This window comes from Myxocyprinus asiaticus, chromosome 23 (assembly GCF_019703515.2).
Source record: "Myxocyprinus asiaticus isolate MX2 ecotype Aquarium Trade chromosome 23, UBuf_Myxa_2, whole genome shotgun sequence".
Classification (NCBI taxonomy): domain Eukaryota; kingdom Metazoa; phylum Chordata; class Actinopteri; order Cypriniformes; family Catostomidae; genus Myxocyprinus; species Myxocyprinus asiaticus.
The window spans coordinates 1,007,744-1,031,958 of record NC_059366.1 but is presented as its reverse complement, the minus strand read 5'-3'; the positions used below and the strand labels follow the sequence as shown (position 1 = coordinate 1,031,958).

Below are 24,215 nucleotides of genomic sequence, written 5' to 3'. Positions count from 1 at the left end.
ACCAGATTATAACATGAAAATAATAAAAAAATTAGCATAGTGCGCAGAGCTCGTCGCTCACACGTCTGCTTCTTACATGCCATCACGTGACCCCCAATAATAACAATCTTAACAATTACAATAGGGTTTCAGCGCTAAGCGCTTGAACCCCTAATAAATATCGTAACAATTACAATAGGGTTTCAGTGCTAAGCGCTTGAACCCCTAAAAATCTTAACAATTACAATTGGGTTTCAGCGCTAAGCGCTTGAACCCCTAATAATTAAAAAATAAACCATGACTTATAGATAGTTTAACACAAATATCATAATTTTTTTGTTTCATATAAGATGGCTACAAATCTTATCATCAGGGACATAATTTTATGTTCCACTATATTTTCAGAGTTTGGACATGAACTTTATTTCCACCTGCTGTTGGAATCTCTAAACTGCAAATGCAGAAACTGAGTTTAGACTTTGCACCGAATTAAGACGTGTTTTTGAAACGTCATAGCGCAATGACATTTTTCTCAATAAAATAGCAAATTGCGTTTTGCGCCACTTCATTAACACACTATACACCCACAGTTTGCGAGCATACAGTGATAATAGTGCAAACACTCCCACCCATGCCCACTTCCGCTCATTTTAGATCTGCAGGTACCTGTTGACACCTTCAAGGTAGTTTCAGCTTTGTGTTTGTGAAACAGTGTGTCGTAGTACTTTTTTCATTAACTTTATAAGGCTATAAAAGGTTGTTCGTTGATGGTTTGTGTTTGTCAGTGGTTAGAGTCAATTGTGGATCTTGTCAACTGGGGAGGATGTTCTGTAATGCCATTTATAATAGAGATGTCAAGAGTCTGTAGAATTTAAAGGCATACATCCTAGTTTGTCTCTGGATACGTGTGAAATCTTTCCAGACTTCTAGATCAGCATTCTGCTACTCTTTCAAGAGAGTGTTGTAATACAGTGATAAAACGCTGCTCAATGCTAAACTGATTTCATGAAAATGACATGACTGTGGCACTTTCTTTGCAAAATGATATTTTTTTGTGTGGATTTTTTCCCCTTTTTCACCCAATTTGGAATTCCCAATGCACTTAAGTCCTCGTGGTCGCCTAGTGATTTGCCTCAGTCTGGGTGGCGGAGGATAAATCTCAGTTGCCTCCGTGTCTGAGACTGTCAACCCGTGCATCTTATCACGTGGCTTGTTGAGCATTGCCATGGAGACATAGCACGTGTGGAGGCTTCACGCCATCCGCCACGGCATCCACGCTCAATTCACCACGCGCCCCACCGAGAACAAACCACATTATAGTGACCACGAGGTGGTTACCCCATGTGACTCTACCCTCCCTAGCAACCAGGCCAATTTGGTTGCTTAGGAGACCTGGCTGGAGTCACTCAGCACACACTAGCGAACTCCAGGTGTGGTAGCCAGCGTCTTTTACTACTGAGCTACCCAGGCCCCCTGCAAAATGATATTATATGGCTCCTTACACACATCACAGCAGTTCTGAGGTGAGACCCACTGAGTGCTGCAAAAAGCAAGTTAGGTTAGGTTGTTAATATTATTTGACGGGCTGCACAATAATGAATGATGAATGATAATGAACAAAAATCACAAATGGAGTTTCATAACAAAGTTCGGGAGGAGCATGTTCATTTAATCCGACCATTCACATCGCCAGAGTAGGCATATATAAACAGTTGCTTACATCCATGCTGCATGCGCACTTACCCCCAACAGATCCATGCGACAGTTTTGGATGACACACTATTCTGTGCAAAGGATTTGCCATCATCAGATAAGCTCTTCCATTGCAATCGTTACGTTATTTACCAAGCTACCACAGCAGCCACTATTCATATTTCGTGGCAACGCTGGCTGCCAATTTAAACATTGTTTTTGCACTGTCTTTCTTTTATTCTCATCTTTCTTCACCAAAGCAGACCTGGCGTCGAGGCTGCCTCCGTACACGCCATTGCTTCGCTGTATATCTGTCGTACAGCCCCCTATGGCTGTACACAGGTCCTATCATCCTATTTTCCGGCCCGGAGCGATCCCTATAGCGTGAGGCTGCCTCCGTGAATGGAAGCTTCTCTGTCTTCATGCCACTTGAGGTCTATTACAACTTTAATTTAACGTGAGGGTATCAAAAGATTAACAATTTAATTCAAACTTTATTCCAAAGCACTCCAGTGTTTCAATCCGGTTATACTGCACAGGTGATTCCTGTCAGCCTGATTACCTTGCTGTGCAGCTCATTTAGGGCATGTACCATTCAGTGATCGTTTCATGCCCTATTCCCTTCGAAGATTTTACCATCAACCGTGAGATATTTAGAGGGCTAAGAAGTAGGCAGCTCAAAAAATTCGGAACTCACTTTTAAGCCTTTATTGATCAGAAATTTCATTTAAGTTATCTTCCAACATGACTATCATGATTGTTCTCCCTTCATAATGCCCTTCTGAGTGTAATTTATTCCATTTGGAACACAGAGGCAATCATGCTGCTTGCTGCCGCAGCAGCATCCGCTCTGACCATGCTACAGCTCACTACGGCTATATACTGCTTCTGTCCAAACAAACATGAGCCGAATTCAGCTCTGCAAGCGGCGGGTCATGCTCCGTGTCACAACTCGTTCATGAATCATTCCGCAAACGTGTCTTGCCTCCTCGCAGCACTCGAGTTCACCGCACAGCTCCGATAACTATAAAGCAAGTGCTTCTACAAACTTCTATTCATCTCTAGACTATAACATGACTTTCTCTCCTCCCACCCAGGACAAATGTTTCACACAGGTGAAATCAATCCATCAATTTAATTTTACAGACAAGTCTTCTCTACTTTTGCCCGAATCATTGGATTACAAACTCTTAAAAAGCTTGACCATAGAACCTAATTGCTGAATGACTTTAAAATGTTTCAATAATCTGTCATAATCTTGCAATCCACCCTGGTTTAAAGTAACGTTTTGAAATCAGTGCCAGATGATTCGGCTTCGCATTTTGCTTCATCCTCACAATATTTTAGTTTTTCTGTAGAATTTATTACAGGTTATCAGTTTAAATTACTCGTATTTATTCACGACACTAACGCAAACGGCACCCACATAGTATCTATTAAATACAATTCTCAGGCACAAACTCCAAATGATTTTGTACATCCTCATCAAAACGAGACAATTCACCCTGTGCCAATAATACAGAGTTAATTGAATTACTTGCATTACATTGGAGAACAATCTACAAAGCTCCAAACCATACGCTTAAGTTAAATACATATCCGACTATGGTATTCATCTTGGTACTTAGTTTTAGGTGCCTTCTAATTTAATGACAAATCACAATTTTAAATGACGTTGTACATATGCACATGCAAGCATTTACCCTGATATTGCTTCACATATGTTCCAGATATTTAATCTAGCAAACAATTAAGTTTAAGGTGTTCACAGATGCTACGTTTAATCATGCCTCCCTCAACAAGTGTGCACAAGTGTGTTCACAGGTGTCTTACAACACCTAATCCTGAAAAAAAAAAAAATCTAAGTTAGAAATAATGTACACCCACTATCAGAGTGCTGGGCAAGGCCGTTATCTCAGCAAAATGCAGATGCCTGCCCAACCTTGAGCCCTGGCTATCTGCAATGTTAGCTGCGGACCAATGCGATCTATGTCCGACCGCTTCAGTTTCCTTCGGCCACATTCACTAATGGCTCTAATACCAACCCACTGCAGCCTAAGCATTTTACCATACTTCTGCCGAAGCCTCTTTTGTTTATGCCTTACCGCAGACGTAACAAACCCCGACTTTGCAACTGCAAGTCCCTTTCTCCTCTAACTCATACGTACCACCCCGGTACCTCACCGCAAATCCTCTACTCAGGCAGTGCGCTTAAGCTTGGCGGCACTGCAACCACGGCACCCCTGCTATTGGCTCAATACATCTCAGAAGCAGTGCAAACGCACTGTTCAAATGTCTCACGGTTCGGTTTGTATCACAGTTTTAGGGTCACGGTTTCAGTATGGTTCAGTATTTGCTAAGTTCAGAAAAAAATATTACTTAAAAATCCAAAGGATACTCTATTTGGTAAACACTGCAACAGGTTGCCCTTAACAAAAATCATGGTTTTACAACAGTTACCATAGTTTAATCATGGCATTTGTAGTAAAACCATAGTAACCACAAAATCAACATGGTTACTGTCATGGTTACAATATATAGTAAAATAATGATTACTATATGAAAACTGCAGTATTACTGTTATAAAACCATGGTTAATTGTATCAAAACCATGATTTCTGCTCAGATGGTTACTTCTGGTTCATGGTTACTGCAATATTACTATAGTAAATCCATGGTTAATTTTCATCATGGTCCTTAACTAAAAAAACCTTTTCTCTAATTACTGAATCAAGATTTAAATTTAATACCTGGACTTTAATGCTACATGCATCAACATAAAGTGCATTTTAAACAACATAAATTCAACAATCAGAATCTGTACATCACTATAAAAGGAATAACCTTGCTATAAAAATGGATACAAGAAGGGATGTTTTGATAATGTGGCTCAGGTATTTTAATCATACGTGGAAATCCCACATATGTCAACGAACACCCCAAGTGCTTTAGTTATGGTTTCATTTTTGTCTGAATTAGCACTGAGTGCCTGCTTAAAAAAGTTTCAGCTCATCTGCAGCTCTTTCTTTCTCTGAGTGATATCGGCGTAAATGATTAATCATGTATCGATGTATTACTATATGGCATTTTAATGCAATTTTTTTACATAAATTACCGGTATACGGCACTCGCGCGAGCAATGTCGGCAAACAGTGCCTATTTTGTAAATGTTTTTTGACCATCGCTGTTTAATTGACTGCAAAAAGAAAATGTTTCCAGAAAGGAGAAACGCATGCATTCCAGCCACGGGTGTTGCAGAGTCCTCCAACGCAACAGCAGCTCCCGTGAGAGCTCATTTCCATGCGGCAGCAACAGCCACTGTTTCTGCAGTGTTTCTGCCCATTTTCACTCTACTCATTCTCTACCTATCCTGTAGCTCTCAGTTTTCTAACCCCCAAGCAGACCCTAGCATGAGGCTGCCTCTGCAAGTGGCAGCTGCTTGTTCTATCATCTGTGGCACTTCTGCCCCTCTCACACACAGGCTCAGGAGACATCTCCCCATTGAAAGCCTACGGTGCCACTGCAAACAAGGGTGAAACGTCCTGGTTACTTTCGTAACCTCCATTCCCTGATGGAGGGAACGAGACGTTGTGTCGATGTAGTGACTCTAGGGGCACTCTTGGGAGCCCCAAACACCTCTGCTTTTTGAAAAAGGCCAATGGGAATTGGCGAGTGGAATTTGCATGCCACTCCCCCGGACATACTACGGGTATAAAAGGAGCTGGTATGCAACCACTCATTCAGGTTTTGTGCTGAGGAGCTGAGACAAGGTCCCGGACATTTCAGCGGGTAGTTCAGTGTTGTGGCAAGAGGGACACAATGTCTCATTCCCTCCATCAGGGAACGGAGGTTACGAAAGTAACCAGGACATTCCCTATCTGTTACTCACTCGACGTTGTGTCGATGTAGTGACACTGGGGGTCCCTATATAAAATGCCACAACTAGCTGAACTGTGTTACGTGGACTGGCGGTGCCAGACGGGCAGACTGCTGTGTGCCTCATAGCCAGCGCACCAGGTCGTCACGTAACCTCCTCCAACACTCTTATGAGTATCGAACGGTCCTTTGGGAACAAGTCGACAGCCCAAAAAAATAGGGACAGGCTAGCCCAGCCGTGGCCTCTTTTCCTCTTTCTTTCTCCCCAAAAAGAGTGGAATTTGTTAACCGACTGGGGGCCATAAATGTCTGTGTCAGGGGGTGTCACTCCCAAGGGGAAGACACCGTGGAGTCCACACCCTGCCCAGAAAAGGGGGGGGGGGGAGGGGGGGGTGTATTTTGAGTGGAAATACGTCACATGGTCTTACCGAGTCTTGTTGGAAGTATGTAATGTGGAGAAGTCCCATGGTAGGTCCTACCCGAGGGGGGAGGAGTTTCTACAAACATGGTGACCGGGGTCAGAGGAACCTCTGCCCAAGGAAGACACAGTTTACCGACAGGGAAATGAATTAGCAGAAGATATCACATGGGGTCACCTACTGGGAACCAGCACATGTGGAGCACCTACCCCAGTACAGGGCCTAATTAGTACACGTACTGGGCCGGCAGTGAGTTTCTCCGCAAACTCATCTGCCACAGGGCTAAGGATGAAAGTAATTCAGGGATCACAACTTGTGAACAGGACTGGGAGTCAAAAGCACCTTTCCTCTGTCCACCAAAGCAGACAAAGAGCTGCTCATAGCTTCTAAAGCACTGTGTGTGATCCAAATAGATGCATAAAGCACACACTGGACACAGCAACGCCAAAGCTGGGTCTGCCTCCTCCTGGGGCAGCACTTGCAGGTTCACCACCTGATCCCTAAATGGGGTCGTGGGAACCTTGGGCACATAGCCCGGTCGGGGTCTCAGGATCACACGAGAGTAACCCGGACCGAACTCCAGGCATGATTCGCTGACAGAGAACGCCTGCAGGTCCCCTACCCTCTTGATGGAAGTGAGCGCAGTCAGGAGGGCAGTCTTCAAAGAGAGTGCCTTAAGCTCAACTGACTCCAGGGGCTCAAGGGAGCACCCAGTAGACCCCAAAGGACAACCTCCTAGCGCCTCTCAGGAACCTGATGATCAAGTCGTGCTTCCCCAAATACTTACCATCCACTGCATCGTGATGTGCAGAAATGGCGGGTACATGCACCTTCAAGGTGGAGGGGGACAGCCACCCCTCCAGCCTCTCCTGCAGGAAGGAAAGCACCGATCTGACTGCGCATCTCTGGGGGTCTTTGCGTCGGAAAGAACATCACTTAGCGAACAGACGCCACTTCAAGGCATACAGGCACCTCGTAGAGGGAGCCCTAGCCTGAGTGATCGTGTCTACCACCGCAGGGTGAGAACCACGTGAGAACCACGTCTGGGTGGGCCAGTAGGGTGCTGCTAGGATGACCTGCTCCTCATCCTCCCTGACCTTGCACAGGGTCTGTGCAAGTAGGCTCACTGGGGGAAACGTGTATTTGCGTAGTCCAGGGGGCCAGCTGTGTGCCAGCGCGTCTATACCGAGGGCTGCCTCGGTCAGGGCGTACCAAAGCGGGCAGTGGGAGGATTCCTGGGAAGCAAACAGGTCTACCTGTGCTCGACCGAATCAACTTCAAATCAGCTGGACCACCTGGGGGTGGAGTCTCCGCTCTCCCCTGAGCGTAACATGTTGTGACAGCCAGGATTAGCCAGTCGTCGAGATAATTGAGGATGCGGACGCCCACTTCCCTTAGTGGGGCAAGGGCTGCCTCTGCGACCTTCGTGAAGATGCGAGGGGACAAGGACAGGCCGAAGGGGAGGACCTTGTACTGGTGCACCCGGCCCTCAGAAGCAAACCATAGGATGGGTCTGTGTCGAGGTAAGACCGAGACGTGGAAGTACACGTTCCTTCAGGTCTACCGCCGTGAACCAATCTTGATGCCGGACGCTCGCTAAAATGCGTTTTTGCGTCATCATCTTGAACGGGAGTCTGTACAAGGCCCGGTTCAGTACTCACAGGTCCAAGATTGGCCGCAACCCACCGCCTTTCTTCGGTACGATGAAGTAGGGGCTGTAAAACCCCTTCTTCATCTCAGCCGGAAGGACAGGCTCTATCGCACCCTTCCGTAGAAGGGTAGCGATCTCCACACGCAAGGCAGTGGCATTCTCGCCCTTCACCGAGGTGAAGCGGACACCGCTGAACCTGGGCGGGCGCCTGGCGAACTGAATCGCGTAGCCGAGTCGGACAGTTCGGGTCAGTCATTGGACAGGTTGGAAAGCGCGAGCTATCCGTCCAAACTCTGGGCGAGGGGGACCAAGGGGATAATCACGTCGGACTTACTGGCGGGTGGGGCCTCATGGCAGGGCGGAGCCTTAGGCAGCATGTCGAGGGGGCTCGAACCCCATGGCCGTGCTGAGTCCAGAGACATTGAAGCACTTACCTGGCTCCTGACGCCCACCATAAGATTGGTCAAGGAAGGGGGAGGAGGAACATCGTCCCCGCAGTCCGTCGGAACCAACCCAGTGTGGGCATGTTTGTGCCAAACCTGCCAAAATGGAACGGTGGACGGCGGTCATGACGACGGCCGTGCGCACCTGACATGTGACCCAGAGAACAAGGAAACCACTCTTTTGTTGAAGTTTTGAGTACCGCAGCCTCTTGGGCATGCGGCAAAATATGAAACAAAAGATTCTCCTCCCGGCCTTCCACCGGGGGATGGAGTGGTCTGTTTACCAGCTCCGTAGAAGTGGGTCTCCTCGTCCCTGGGTCGGCCTTCCTAGGGTTCTTGGCGGCTGGCCGTGAGACGGATGGCATCTGCTTCCTGCGGTGGGCTCCAGGCCGGGGCCGGGCCGTGGGGGCGGGCTGTGGCGGAGCCGGTGCTGTTGCTACAGGAGGACGCCCTTGGCGGTGAGCAGATGGGGTGCGAGGTCTTGAGCCACGCCAGGGCAGGTTGTGTTGAATGGCCTCCATCTGCTGCTTCACCGCTGAGAACTGCTGGCCAAAGTCCTCAACGGTGTCACCAAACAGGCCAACCTGGGAGATGGGGGCGTCAAGGAACCGTGCCCTGCCAGACTCTCTCATGTCGACCAGGTTGAGCCAAAGGTGGCGTTCCTGGACCACCAGGGTGGACATTGCCTGAGAGCAAGGTTGGTCGCCAAGCGCAGTTCCTGAATCAATCCCGGGTCAGAACTATCCTCGTGCAGCTCTTTTAGCACCTTGGCTTGGTGTACCTGCAGGAGAGCCATGGCATGCAGGGTGGAGGCAGCTTGTCCAGCGGGACCATAGGCCTTAGCCGTCAGAGACGACGTAAACCTACAGGCCCTGGACGGGAGCTTCGGGCACCCATTCCAGGTGGTGGCGCTCTGCGGGCCCAAGTGCACCGCAAGCGCCTTATCCACCTGGGGGATCACCGAATACCCCTTGGCCGCCCCACCATCGAGGGTAGTGAGAGCGGGGGAGCTGAAAGATTGGGACCGGGTAGTAAAAGGTGCCCTCCACGATCTTGTCAGCCGTGAGAGGCGCTCTGGGCCCAGGAACCAATCATCGAGCCGCGAGGGTTCAGGAGAGAGTGGAAGGTTCCACTCTAGCCCGACACTCGTGGCTGCCTGGGAAAGCATGTCTATCATCTCCGCGTCGGCCTGAGACTGAGGCGGGGAGCCGCTGGGGTGGCTTGCTTTCTTACGAAGGCAACGTTGCCATGGTCATGTTCTCGCAATGACCATAGACTAATTTAAGCCTCTTTGATTTAGGATTGCTGTTTCACTGCTCAACAGATATGTCTGGGATTGGTTTGAATATTCAACCACTGAAAAAATATGTTGTAAATAGAAAGCGTTGATGCAAAAGGAGTAGATTTAAATGGAATGCTGTAATCGTCAATTTTCACGATTACATAATTGTAGAATCAGTGATTGTAATCACTAATCAAATAATTTTTTTTATTAATTATGCTGCCAAGTTAATACTCTATCAAGTTTTATATAAGGGGCGGCTTTGGCTCAGGTGGTAGAGCAGGTTGGCCACTAATCGCAGGTTTAGCGGTTTAATTCCTGGCCCACATGACTCCACATGCCGAAGTGTCCTTGGGCAAGACACTGAACCCCAAGTTGCTCCCAATGGCAGGCTAGCACCTTGCATGGCAGCTCTGCCATCATTGGTGTGTGAGTGTGTGCGTGAATGGGTGAATGAGTCACAGTGTAAAGCACTTTGGAACCGCTAAGGTTAAAAAGAAAAGCGCTATATAAGTGCAGACCATTTACCATTTAAATAAACAAAACCTTCCTCCCTACCCTAAACCTCATACCTAACTGGTAGTGTCAGAAAAAACAAACATGAGATGAAAAACACAACCACGTCATTTTGTGGTAATTCTATGACACTTTGGGCTCACGTGACATACCCCAGTCTTTTACATCACAAGTGCAATGCTGTCTCGGTTGAGCTACTGCACAATTTGATCACACTCGAACAAGCTTGTAAATGTATTTGGTTATGTATTGCAAATGTTAAAATGAGTCATACACTATAGTAAAAGTGTTTAGATGTCATAAGATAGCATTGTGTGAACAGGGTGAAAAGTAAGTGTTTATGAACTGATAATCTACTGTTTTACACATGATTTGTGTGAAAGGGAATAAAAGTAATGTTGTTGTAGCACCTCTAGTGTTCATTTCACCAAGAAACTGCCGCAATATGTACAACACATAAAACATTCAATTTAGCAAAAATATAGTTATAGGAACGTGATTCTACGAGACCAGGTAGCTCAGTGCTGTTGCCACAAGTTGACTTGGTTAGCATTTGTCACATTCATAAACATAACAAAGCTCTCAGATTAGAAGCCTAAAACAGCAATTAAAATCTTGTAAAAGATGTGCCTATATTATCTTTACAATAGATAATAGGATCATGGTGATACTTATTCCCTGACCTTTTAAATTTTGTTCAATACAAACCTAAGGTTGAATTAAACTCAATCCATTTTACTCATTCAGTCATCTTAATTTCATAGAAACATGTTACCTTAGTCTTTCCTCTCTTGCATTATAGGACGTATCAAGGAAACTTGAGAGAATATTGACTGGATTTGCTGTCCTGCTATGAAGCTCAAGATGATAAAACCACATCTCAATGCAGTTTTCATCGGTAGGTTTATTTTTGTTTGTGTTTTCTGTCTGTATATATTCCTGACAACCATTCTCAATTTCAGGGCATCAAATACTACTGCTTGATTAATAGCCCTGTGCGTCACTATATAAACCCTGTTTACTCCTGGTATTAAGAAGTGTCTTGGTTGATCCGATCACATCTGGTCAGGTGAGACACATCACTGTTTACATCTGGTCGCTTAGGGTGCTTTCACACTAGCACATTTGGTGCACACCCGAGTTCGAATGACATAAACGTTCAGTTTGTTTGGGTGGTGTGAACACTGTTTTCCGAACTCGGATGTGCACCTGAGACCTGCACTTGAATCCACTTGAAAAGGTGGTCTGGGATATGGTTCATGTGAACTCTGGTGCAGTTTGCTGCTGATATGAACACAATCGTACCAAATCGCGGAAGTGAAGCGCTATTGATGACGTATAATTTGCATCTTTGCAGGCTCCCAATCGCAATTATTATGGTTTAATGCGTTTTTCATATTTGCTTGTGTCCAAATAAATCACTTTCAGAGAGCAGCTCACATTATTCACATCTCTTGCAATGCATCCGTGGGCTCACGGCAGTTTCACATCATTGCACATTCAATGCATCCATGGCAGACAAACATAACTGTCATTTTGTGCATGTATCTTTTATCAAAGATAATTCCTGTCATTACTGTTTTTTTTTATGTGATTACATTTTTTTTAATCGATTCATACATTAACCCTCTGGGGTCTGAAGGTGTTTTGGGCCCTGGAAAAGTTTTGACATGCCTTGACATTTGTGCTTTTTTCAGTTGCTTAAAAACATATTAATGGCTAAAGTCTGATAACACTGTATTCAGCACAAACTGGACTACAATAATATGTGAACAACATGTATGTACATGTTTGTATTTTTGAGAAAATAACGTTTATGCGTGGTTTTTGAAAAAACTCAAAATTGTAAGTCACTGAAATAAGGCCATATTATTTGTTCACAAGACTTTTGAGAACTGGATCTTGAAGCCTAGAGTTGTTGCTACAAAATGATGTGAAACCATCCTGATCACTCATTCATACAAAACAATATAGTAATTTAACTTGAGACACTTTTAGTGTTAGAAAGGCCATATGTGAGGAGGCGTGGATGATCATGAATATTGATGTGATTCATACCTGAGGAGACAAAGACCCCTCCCCTGAGAGAGAATGAATGTGAGGAGACTTAATGATTGAATGTATTGTTTGCAGCTTATTCACAAAATCAAGTTTAAGTTGAAAGAAGTAATCTGACTATACATTTTCTTTACATAAAGACTTTACTTAAAAACTTTAGACCTACACTACCATTTAAAAGTTTTAGATCTGTTAGATTTTTTAATGTTTTTAAAAGAAGTCTATTCTGCTCACCAAGGCTGCATTTATTTAATGCAAAATACAGCAAAAACAGTGATATTGTGAATTTGTTTTTTATGATTAACATTTTTATATATTAAAACACAGAAAAACAAAACATAATTATAAATACACAAAATCAACTTTTAAAACCCACTACCACCCCTCCTCCTCCCCAACCCCAACCCCAACCCCACCCCAAACCTCAACAAACATCCCTGTGGTCTTAGATGAACATGTATAAAAGAATACAAAAACAAAAACCAAACAACTAAAAGAGGAAAAAAAAAATACATATATATATATATATATATATATATATATATATATATATATATATATACACACACAAATATAAAAATCACACACACTGACAGTTACCCCTCTCTCTCCACTATTCCACCCGAGAACCCTCCAAGAATGCTAAATATCCACCCCATTTTCTTACTAACAAATCCTTATTCCCTATTCTTCTATAAGACTCCTCTTCTAAGGCTGCCACTCTCCCCATCTCTGAGCACCACTCCTGAAACGGGGGTGCTCCAGCCGACTTCCAACCCCTCAAAATCACCTGTCTGGCGACCATAACACAGGTTAGGACCCAATCCTCCACATGTTTATTCTCCACATTAATTTCTGCCCCATCTCCCAAAATACAGAGTCTGGGGCAAAAGGAAACCTGAGTGCCCAAGACATCACATACAAAATTCTGAATTCTCAACCAAAACCCTTGGATCTTAACGCACCCCAAAAAAACATGGGTTATATCTCCATGCTCCAACTGGCATCGCCAGCAGGTAGGTGTGTCTTTAAGACCAAGCCTATACAGTCTAGAGGGGGTCCAGTAGAATCTATGTAAAATCTTGAACTGAATAAGGCGAACCCTTGCATCTCTAGATACAGACTTGACATTTTTCAGAATCTTAGTCCACATTCCATCCTCCAATACCAAATTCAAATCTTTCTCCCATAATCTCTTAATAGAAGTTAAAGCTCCATCCCCCATACTTTGAATTAACAGGGAGTAGTACACTGATGCCTCATGACCTTTTCCAAAAGCCGCAATCACCTCTTCCAAAGCATCTGCCTTCTTAGGGGGGTGTGTGCTACTCCCAAAAATAGTACAAAGCAGGTGGTGCAATTGTAAATATCTATAAAACTGAGGTCTGGGGATCCCAAAATGTTGGACCAAGTTTTCAAACGATCTCAACACTCCACTTTCATATAGGTCACCGAGTGTAGCAACCCCCCTCACAATCCACTCTGGCCAGCAGAAAGGGGACTTGCCATTACATAATCTTGGGTTCTGCCATATGCTTGAGGCAACATTTAAATAAGTGTCCAATTTAAACAGTCTGGACACTCGGGGGTCACGTGACGCCATGCAAGAAGCAGACATGTGAGCGACGAGCTCTGCGCACTTTGCTAAATTTTTTATTATTTTCATGTTATAATCTGGTGAAATTTGATTCACTGTTACACATTTACTCTTCGAGGCAAAATATGGCAAAGAAGTCAAAATCCTCGGGCTCTGGTGACATTAAAAGACACTTACGTGTTCAGGATGAAAGCCCCGACAGGCCTACAGACCAGGGACTTGATTTGGATGGTGCGGCGGGAGAGGTGATCAGTTGTCCAACATGTCGGTGATGACGAAGATTCTTGCTGACTTGGAGGATCTCGCTGTAATACGTCGATCGATTACGGCGATGGAAATAAAATTCTCTGAGTTAGTTACAAGAGTGACTCATGCTGAGAGATGAATCGATTGTCTGGAATCTTCGGAGAGGGAATTAACCGCTAATCCGCCCATGACCAAAGTTGATTTGGAACATCTCCTTGAAAAGCTTGAAGATCTTGAGAATAGAAGCTGCAGGAATAACATTCAAATTGTTGGAATTCCTGAGCATGAGGAGGGCAGAGATATGGTGAAATTCCTATACGAGCTTCTCCCGAGTCTGCTTGACATAATAGGCCACAAGCTGGAAATCGAGCGAGCTCACAGAGTCCCAGCTCACAGATTTGCTGAGGGAGATAGGCCCAGATCGATTCTGGCCAGATTTCTGAGATCATCCGATAAAGATCTTGTGTTGCACCAGGCGAGGAGCAAAGAGAAGCTTTCTTGGAAGAACCATAATATTTTCTTGTTCCCGGACTTTGCGAGTTCCACAAGAGAGAAACGCGATCTGTTCATGGAATGTAAGAAACGCTTACATCAGCGAAAGATCAATTTTGCTCTGATGTTTCTGGCCAAACTGAGAATTGAAACGAAGGACGGTCGCAAAGTATTTACATGTCCCAATCAGGCAATGTCTTTTATTGAATCAATCGGTGAGTAAACCATCAGATGTTTCTCATGTGAGTGGGTCGACTCGCTGTACTTACTCTGGCTTTTGAGGAAGCTGGCCGTCATTTTGGTTTCTTTTTGCTTTTTGCGTTGGCTCTGCCGAGCAGCTGGAGCCTGTTTTGTGAAGAACACTTTTCCTTAAAGAAACGTTTGCATTGACAAAAGATTACATTTTCATATAAGTTCCCTGCCAGTTTGAGAGTGCACACTATGGATGACCGCAAAATATCTACATGCTCACACAAAGGATGTCTTTTATAAAGTTGATGGATTGTGTAAGTCATAGTATATACTTTTATGCGGCCTCCGAGTGAATTGACTCAACCATCCGGGAAACCGGGATGCCGGTTTTGTTTCTTTTAGTATTGGTTCCACCTAGCGGCTGGAGCTTGTTCTATTGAATAATACTCCTTTGGAACAGCTGTGCATTAATCTGTTCGTTCTTCGTGCTTATTCCTCCTGCTGGCTGGAGTTTGTTTTGTTGAGTATTTTTATGGGACATTGGAATGATTACATCATCCGCTGAACTCAAAACAGCCAGCTCACTGAACATTCGTTTGTCTGTCCGAGGAATCTGAACTGTTTTATATCAGCTGGAATTTGTTTTGTGGAAGATCACACCTTTGAGACAGTTCTGTGAATGAATCTACACATTCTTTGTGTTCATTCTTCCTATTGGCTGGGGTTTATTTTACAAAGTATTTTCTGTTATGTAATTTTGCCTCACAATTTGTGAGGCAAAATTGAGCAATCCGATGGCAAAGTTGTCGTGGGGACTCGTGGGCGTTCATGGACCTTTTGAGTTTAGAGGAATTGTCGCTGGTTGGCGCTTTCGTGTTTGGGGTTAATGCGCACGTTTTTCTTTTTTCTGTTTGTTTTGTTCGGGGGGAAGTTCGGGGTTTGATTGTTTCACTAATGGGGAATGTGGTCTGTATAATTTAGTTTTTGACACACAATTTATTTTTTCTACTATATCAAAATGTCAAATGTTAATATGAGTGTACTATCTCTCTCCACATGGAATGTAAATGGGTTGGGGCACCCCATAAAAAGAAGGAAGGTTATTACTTTTCTTAAACGTGAGAAATATGATATTGTGTTTCTTCAAGAAACACATCTTTCCCTGCAGGAAGCTGAAAAATTTGGGAAGATATGGGGTGGACATGTTTTTTTTTAGTGCTGGTTCAAGTAGGAGCAAGGGAGTCATTATATTGATTAATAAACATCTACAATTCAAATGTCTCAAACAGACTAAAGATTAATTAGGGAGAGTCATTATTGTTTTAGCTGAAATTCAAGGGCACAGTTTGATTTTGGCTAATATTTACGCACCTAACGCTGATGATCAGGGCTTTTTTTATAGATCTTGAACTGCTGGCACCCCTCATGATATAATATTGGGAGGAGACTTTAATCTTTTGATGGACTCAGTCCTTGATCACAGTGAAGCAAAAGTGTGTAAACCCCCTAGAGCAACATTGACGCATCACAGGATGTGTAAAAATCTTGGTCTTACAGATATTTGGAGAATTTTGAACCCATCTGGTAGGGACTATACATTTTTTTCATCAGTCCATAAGATTTATTCTAGAATAGATTTTTTTTTTTGATATCCAAATCCCTCATTTCATCTGTTGTTGATTGCTCAATTGGAAACCTTTTAGTCTCGGATCACGCCCTGGTGAGTTTAGAGGTGTTGCCATATACAGAGAAAAATAAATAATGTGTCCCTTTTGCGAAATCCTGATTTCCAACAAATGTTAAAGACTGAAATCAATGTTTATATGGAGGTGGCTTGGGAGGCACTTAAGGCAGTTCTTAGGGGTCGGATCATACACTATGCCTCATTCATCAAAAAATCCAAAGCACGAGAACTTGTGGAGTTGGAAGAGAATATTAAAAGTGCAGAGGCAGAGCTGAAGCGCTGTATGTCAGCTGATGGCCTCAGAGAATTGACCTGATTGAAATATAGATATAATACTAATTTGTCGCGGAAAGTGGAGTTTTGGTTATTCAGGGCAAGACAGTCAGTCGGGGGACAAAGCAGGGAAGCTTTTGGCTAGATATATAAAGCAGAGAGAGTCTCTTTCTATCATTCCCTCAGTGAAATCTGCTGGTGGTGAAATTTTTACCTCAGCCATTGATATTAATAATGCCTTTAAAGAGTTCTATCTTGATCTTTATAGTTCCACATCTTCGTTTACTGATGAAGATATTAGAAACTTTGTGGAACCATTAGATCTTCCTAAACTGACGATTGAGCAAAAAAACTCTCTTGATTCTGAGATAAACTTGGAGGAGCTTGACGAGGTAATTATGTCCCTACCTACTGGCAAGGCTCCGGGGACAGATGGTTTTGCCGCAGAATTTTTTAGATCCTATGCTACAGAACTGGCTCCACTTTTGTTAGAAGTTTATACTGAATCATTAAAGAATGGAAAGCTTCCTCCAACCATGACACAAGCCCAGATCAGTCTGATTCTTAAAAAGGACAAAGATCCAAGCGAGTGTAAAAGTTACCATCCAATCTCCCTGATCCAACTAGATGTAAAAATATTGTCAAAAATTCTGGCTAACCGATTAAGTAAGGTTATGGCATCTCTTATACATATAGATCAGGTGGAGTTTATTCGGAGCCGTAGCTCTTCTGATAACATCAGGCGTCTCATCAATATCATGTGGTCAGTATCGAATGATCAGTCTCCAGTCGCTGCCATCTCACTTGATGCCGAAAAGGCATTTGATATGGTAATGGGATTATCTTTTTACGATTTTGGAAATGTATGGGTTCGGGAGTACATTTATTGGTTGGATTAAGTTACTTTATAGACACCCTGTAGCAGCGGTACAAACAAATGGATTAATTTCAGATTATTTTACTCTGGATAGGGGCACTCGGCAGGGTTGCCCTCTTTCCCCTTTATTGTTCTGTTTTGCCCTGGAACCATTAGCAGCCACGATAAAAAAGGAGGATGATTTTCCAAGGATGGTTGCAGGAGGTGTGGCGCATAAGCTTCTGCTTTACCCAGATTATATTTTATTATTTGTCTCTGAACCTACTAGATCTATGCCTTGCCTCCACAGAATTATTAATTCCTTTTACAAATTCTCAGGATACAAAGTCAATTGGTCTAAATCCGAAGCTTTGGCTCTGACAGCGTACTGTCCAGTAACTGCTTTCCAGCCGGGTGCCTTCCAGTGGCCCAAACAGGGCATTAAGTATTTGGGGATTTTATTCCCAGCAAATTTGTCTGATTTAGTTAGTGTTAATTTTTACCCTTTTATAAAAAGGTTTTCGAGTGATGTGGGCAGGTTGGCTTCATTACATTTATCGATGATTGGGAAGGTTAATGTTATTAAAATGAATTGTATTCCAAAATGTAACTACCTGCTACAGTCTCTCCCTGTAGATGTCCCCCTCTCTTATTTCAAGCAATTTGATAGCATAGCGAAGTCCTTCATTTGGAATGGTAAACGTCCCAGATTGCATTTTAATAAGTTACATAGGCCAATAGACAAAGGTGGGCTAGGCCTACCCAAGATTTTGCTTTATTAATATGCGTTTGGCCTCAGGCATTTGGCTCATTGGTCGCTTCCACCTGAAAGAGCCCCTCCCTGGTTTTCTATTGAACAGGAAGTCCTTGCCCCTATTGTGCCACTGCAATGACTTTCTATCAAAGTAACCGGAGAAGTTAAATCACACCCCGTTATTTCACATTTGTACATGATTTGGACAAGAGTGGCCAGAGTATTTAATTCAGACATTTATTTAAATGTTGCCTCAAGCATTTGGCTGAACCCCAAATTATGTATCAACAAGTCCCCTTTCTGCTGGTCAGACTGGATTGTGAGGGGGGTTACTACACTCGATGACCTGTATGAGAGTGGAGTGTTGAGATCTTTTGAGAATTTGGTTCATCATTTTGGGATTCCCAGATCTCAGTTCTATAAGAATTTACAGCTGCGCCACATGCTCTGTACTGTTTTTGGGAGTAGCACACACCCCCCTAAAGCGGCAGGTGCTTTGGGAGAGGTGATTGCTGCTTTTGGAAAAGGTCATGAGTGCATCAGTGTATTACTCCCTGCAAAATCAGAGTCTGGGGGATGGAGCCTTGACTTCTCTCAAGAGAGTATGGGAAAAAGATTTGAATTTGGTATTGGAGGATGGAGTGTGAACTAAAATTCTGAAAAATGTCGTCTGTATATAGAGATGCAAGGGTTCGCCTTATGCAATTTAAGATTTTACATAGATTTTATAGGACCCCTCTAGATTATCTAGGCTTGGTCTTAAAGACACACCCACCTGCTGGTGATGCCAATTAGAAGTTGGACACACTACCCATGTCTTTTGGGGGTGTGTTAAGATCCAGGAGTTTTGGGTGAGGGTTTGGAGTTATTTGTATTATGTTTTGAACATTCAGGTTTTGCTTTGTCCCAGACTCTGTATTTTGGGTGATGGGGTGGTCATGAATTTAGGGGATAATCACATTAAAAATTGGGTTCTGACCAGTCTCATGATCGGTAGGCAAGTGATTTTAAGGGGTTGGAAGTTAAGTGGAGCACCCTCTTTTTCAGAGTGGTGTGTGGAAATGGGGAGGGTAGCTGCATTCGAGGAAGCGGTAAGTAGAAGGCTGGGGTTTATGGACATATTTGTTAAAAAATGGGTCAAATATTTCGTTTTTTTGGGGGATTCTCGGGGAGGGGATGTGGAGAGTGTAGTTTAGTTTAATCATGTATGCTTATTATTATTTTATATATATATATATAATATATATATATATATATATATATATATATATATATATATATATATATATATATTGGATTGTGTGTGTGTGTGATATGTGGGACCACAGGGGTGTTCGTTAAGGGCCAGGGTGGGATTGTATTAGTGGGGTTTAAATGTAAAATGTTGATTCTTTATATATGTGTTGAGTTTTTCACTGTCATGTGCATATGAATCAATAAAAAGGTTAATTACAAAAAAAAGACAATCCAGCAGATTTCACTGAGGGAATGATAGAAAGAGACTCTCTCTGCTTTATATATCTAGCCAAAAGCTTCCCTGCTTTGTCCCCCGACTCAAAGTATGACTGTCTTGCCCTGAATAACCTAAACTCCACTTTCCGTGACAAAATAGTATTATATCTATATTTCAGTTGGGTCAATTCTCTGAGGCCATCAGCTGACATACGGCACTTCAGCTCTGCCTCTGCACTTTTATTATTCTCTTCCAACTCCACGAGTTCTCGTGCTTTGGATTTTTTGATGAATGAGGCATACTGTATGATCCGACCCCTAAGAACTGCCTTAAGTGCCTCCCAAGCCATGCCCAAAGAGGATACTGAGGACCAGTTGGTCTCCATATAAACATTGATTTCAGTCTTTAACATTTGTCGGAAATCAGGATTTTGCAGAAGGGACACATTTAGGCGCCAACTATATGATTTCTTTTTCTCTATATGTGGTAACATCTCTAAACTCACCAGGGCATGATCTGAGACTAAGATATTTCCAATTGAGCAATCAATAACAGATGAAACGAGGGATTTGGACATAAAAAAAATAATCTATTCTAGAATACATCTTATGGACTGATGAAAAAAATGTATAGTCCCTACCAGATGGGTTCAAAAGTCTCCAAATATCCGTAAGACCAAGATTTTTACACATCCTGTGAAGCATCAATTTTGCTGTAGGGGGTTTACACACTTTTGCTTCACTGTGATCAAGGACTGAGTCCATCAAAAGATTAAATTCTCCTCCCAATATTATATCATGAGGGGTGCCAGCAGTTCAAGATCTATAAAAAAAGCCCTGATCATCAGCGTTAGGTGCGTAAATATTAGCCAAAATCAACCTTTTCCCTTGAATTTCAGCTAAAACAATAATGACTCTCCCTAATTTATCTTTAGTCTGTTTGAGACATTTGAATTGTAGATGTTTATTAATCAATATAATGACTCCCTTGCTCTTATTTGAGCCAGCACAAAAAAAAAACATGTCCACCCCATATCTTCCCACATTTTTCAGCTTCCTGTGGGAAGAGATGTGTTTCTTGAAGAAACACTATATCATATTTCTTATGTTTAAGAAAAGTAATAACCTTCCTTCTTTTTATGGGGTGCCCCAACCCATTTACATTCCATGTGGAGAGAGATAGTACACTCATATTAACATTTGACATTTTGATATAGTAAAAAAAATAAATTGTGTGTCAAAAACAAAATTATACAGACCACATTCCCCATTAGTGAAAAAATCAAACCCCGAACTTCCCCCAAACAAAACAAACAGAAAATAGAAAAATGTGCGCATTAGCCCTGCGCACGAAAGCGCCAACCGGCGATAATCCCTCTAAACTCAAAAGGCCCATGAACGCCCACGAGCCCCCACGACAACTTTGCCATTGGATTGCTCAATTTTGCCTCACAAATTTGTGAGGCAAAATTACATAACAGAAAATACTTTGTAAAATAAACCCCAGCCAATAGGAAGAATGAACACAAAGAATGTGTAGATTCATTCACAGAACTGTCTCAAAGGTGTGATCTTCAACAGAACAAATTCCAGCTGATATAAAACCGTTCAGATTCCTCGGACAGACAAACGAATGTTCAGTGAGCCGGCTGTCATGAGTTCAGCGGATGACATAATCATTCCAATGTCCCGTAAAAATACTCAACAAAACAAAACAAACTCCAGCCAGCAGGAGGAATAAGCACGAAGAACGAACAGATTAATCCACAGCTGTTCCAAAGGAGTGTTATTCAATAGAAAAGGCTCCAGCCGCTAGGCTGAACCAGCACAAAAAAACCCAACCAAACAAACAAAAAAGTTTCCTCGGACAGTCAAACGAATGTTCAGTGTGCCGGCCTATTCGGTGCAACAAATGACCTAATCACTCCAATGACTTTCAAGAAATACTCCACAAAACAAACTCCAGCCAATAGGAGGCATAAGACAAAGAACATGCAGATTCATCCACACAACTGTCCCGAAGGAGTGTTACTTCACAAAACAAACTCCAGCCGCTAGGCGGAACCAACACAAAAAGAAACAAAAAAGGCGCTCAGTTTCTTTGGACAGTCAAGTGGATTTTCAGTGAGTCCGTCCATTCTGCTGCAACGTGAGTACCACAAAATAACTTACTCAGTCCATTGACTTTATGAAGGACATCGCTTGCTGTGGACATGTAAACTTTTTACGGCCATCCTTAGCATCTATTCTCAATGTGGCCAGGAACATCAGTGCAAAAGCTACCTTCCATTGATGCAAGAGTTTCTTGCATTCCTTGAATCGATCACGTTTCTCTCTTGTCGAATTCGCAGTCTGGGAACAAGAAAATGCTGTGGTTCTTCCAAGAAAATCTTCCTTTACTCCTCGCCTCGCGTAACATGAGATCTTTATCGGATGATCTCAGAAATTGATCAGGGCCTGTCTCCCTTAGCGGATCGCCAAGCCGGAACCTTGTGAGCTTGCTCGATTTCCAGCTTATGGCCCGTTCTGTCGAGCAGACTCGGAAAGAGCCCGTCACCATGTCCCGACCCTCTGCTCCCTCAGGAATTCCAACAAAACAGACATTATTCAGCCGGCTACGGCTCTCCATATCTTCCAACTTCTCCCAGACGTGCTCCAAATCCACCTTGGTCGCCAGCAGATTAGCAGATAATTCTCTCTCCGATGACTCCAGATAATCTATCTGTTTCTCGACATCTCCCGCTCTTGTAACCACCTCAGTGAATTTTGTCTCCATGGCAGTGATCAATCGACATATTACAGCAAGATCCTCCAAGTCAGCAATGACCTTCATCAGCATTGCCGGTATGTTCAACATTTCTCACCGAAATTCCCTCATTTCTCCGACCAAATCGACTCCCGGGCTTGTGGCCTGCTGCTGAGGGGCGTCAGCTTGAGCACGTAAGTGTCATTTAATGTCTCCAGAGCCCGAGGATTTTGAATTCCTTGACATACTGTCCTCCTAGAACAGTTATGGAACAGAGTGTATCGAATCTCTCCAGTTTATGTCATTAAAAGGTATTAAAACTAGCAAAGTGCGCAGAGGTCGCCACTCACACGTCCGAACCTCTCATGGTGTCACGTGATTCCCCTTCCTGTCATTACTGTTAAACTAAAATCACCACTGGAAAGACATATGTCACTACAGCAGAAAACAGATTTAACATTAAACACTGTGAACTAATAAATGTTGCTGAGTTCAAATTGAAAATAAAGTCTAAAAATATATAATTATGACAAAATTATACCTCAACATTTTTATTTCATGGTTTTTTGGTGAAAGCAGTGAGCTCACTGGCCGCATCACAAATAAGAACAGACAATGGTTGTAGGAAATAATGATTAAACCAGGACTAGGAAACCATTCAGAAATGAAGACAAATGCTGATTGAACATAAATATTGAATTAAATAATATACACTATATTGCCAAAAGTATTTGCTCACCCATCCAAATAATTGAATTCAGGTGTTCCAATCACTTCCATGCCCACAGGTGTATAAAATGAAGCACCTAGGCATGCAGACTGCTTCTACAAACATTTGTGAAAGAATGGGCCGCTCTCAGGAGCTCAGTGAATTCCAGCGTGGTACTGTGATAGGATGCCACCTCAAGTCCAGTCGTGAAATTTCCTCGCTACTAAATATTCCACAGTCAACTGTCAGTGGTATTATAACAAAGTGGAAGCAATTGGGAATGACAGCAACTCAGCCACGAAGTGGTAGGCCACGTAAAATGACAGAGCGGGGTCGGCGGATGCTGAGGCGCATAGTGCGCAGAGGTCGCCAACTTTCTGCAGAGTCAATCGCTACAGACCTCCAAAGTTCATGTGGCCTTCAGATTAGCTCAAGAACAGTGCGTAGAGAGCTTCATGGAATGGGTTTCCATGGCCGAGCAGCTGCATCCAAGCCATACATCACCAAGTGCAATGCAAAGCGTCGGATGCAGTGGTGTAAAGCACGCCGCCACTGGACTCTAGAGCAGTGGAGACGCGTTCTCTGGAGTGACAAATCACGCTTCTCCATATGGCAATCTGATGGACGAGTCTGGGTTTGGCAGTTGCCAGGAGAACGGTACTTGTCTGACTGCATTGTGCCAACTGTGAAGTTTGGTGGAGGGGGGATTATGGTGTGGGGTTGTTTTTCAGGAGCTGGACTTGGCCCCTTAGTTCCAGTGAAAGGAACTCTGAATGCTTCAGCATACCAAGAGATTTTGGACAATTCCATGCTCCCAACTTTGTGGGAACAGTTTGGGGAGGGCCCCTTCCTGTTCCAACATGACTGCGCACCAGTGCACAAAGCAAGGTCCATAAAGACATGGATGAGCGAGTTTGGTGTGGAAGAACTTGACTGGCCTGCACAGAGTCCTGACCTCAACCCGATAGAGCACCTTTGGGATGAATTAGAGCGAAGACTGCGAGCCAGGCCTTCTCGTCCAACATCAGTGTCTGACCTCACAAATGCGCTTCTGGAAGAATGGTCCAAAATTCCCATAAACACACTCCTAAACCTTGTGGAAAGCCTTCCCAGAAGAGTTGAAGCTGTTATAGCTGCAAAGGGTGGGCCGATGTCATATTAAACCCTATGGATTAAGAATGGGATGTCACTTAAGTTCATATGCGTCTAAAGGCAGATGAGCGAATACTTTTGGCAATATAGTGTATGTGTATATATAGGCACTGAGCTCTGATAAATGATGAGTCCAGAATGTCCTC

General features: G+C 43.4%; 1 protein-coding gene across 5 annotated transcripts in view; it reads left to right on the top strand.

The window, feature by feature from the left end:
* The window catches only part of vit (vitrin), an 87,866-nt gene that overhangs the window by 15,482 nt on the left and 48,169 nt on the right, over positions 1-24,215 (top strand). For all 5 annotated transcript variants that reach the window (XM_051651139.1, XM_051651136.1, XM_051651138.1 and 2 more), the window contains exon 2: positions 10,661-10,756. In XM_051651139.1, the coding sequence (XP_051507099.1) occupies positions 10,711-10,756 (46 nt within the window). In that variant the 5' untranslated portion in view covers positions 10,661-10,710. The remainder of the gene's footprint in view (positions 1-10,660; positions 10,757-24,215) is intronic.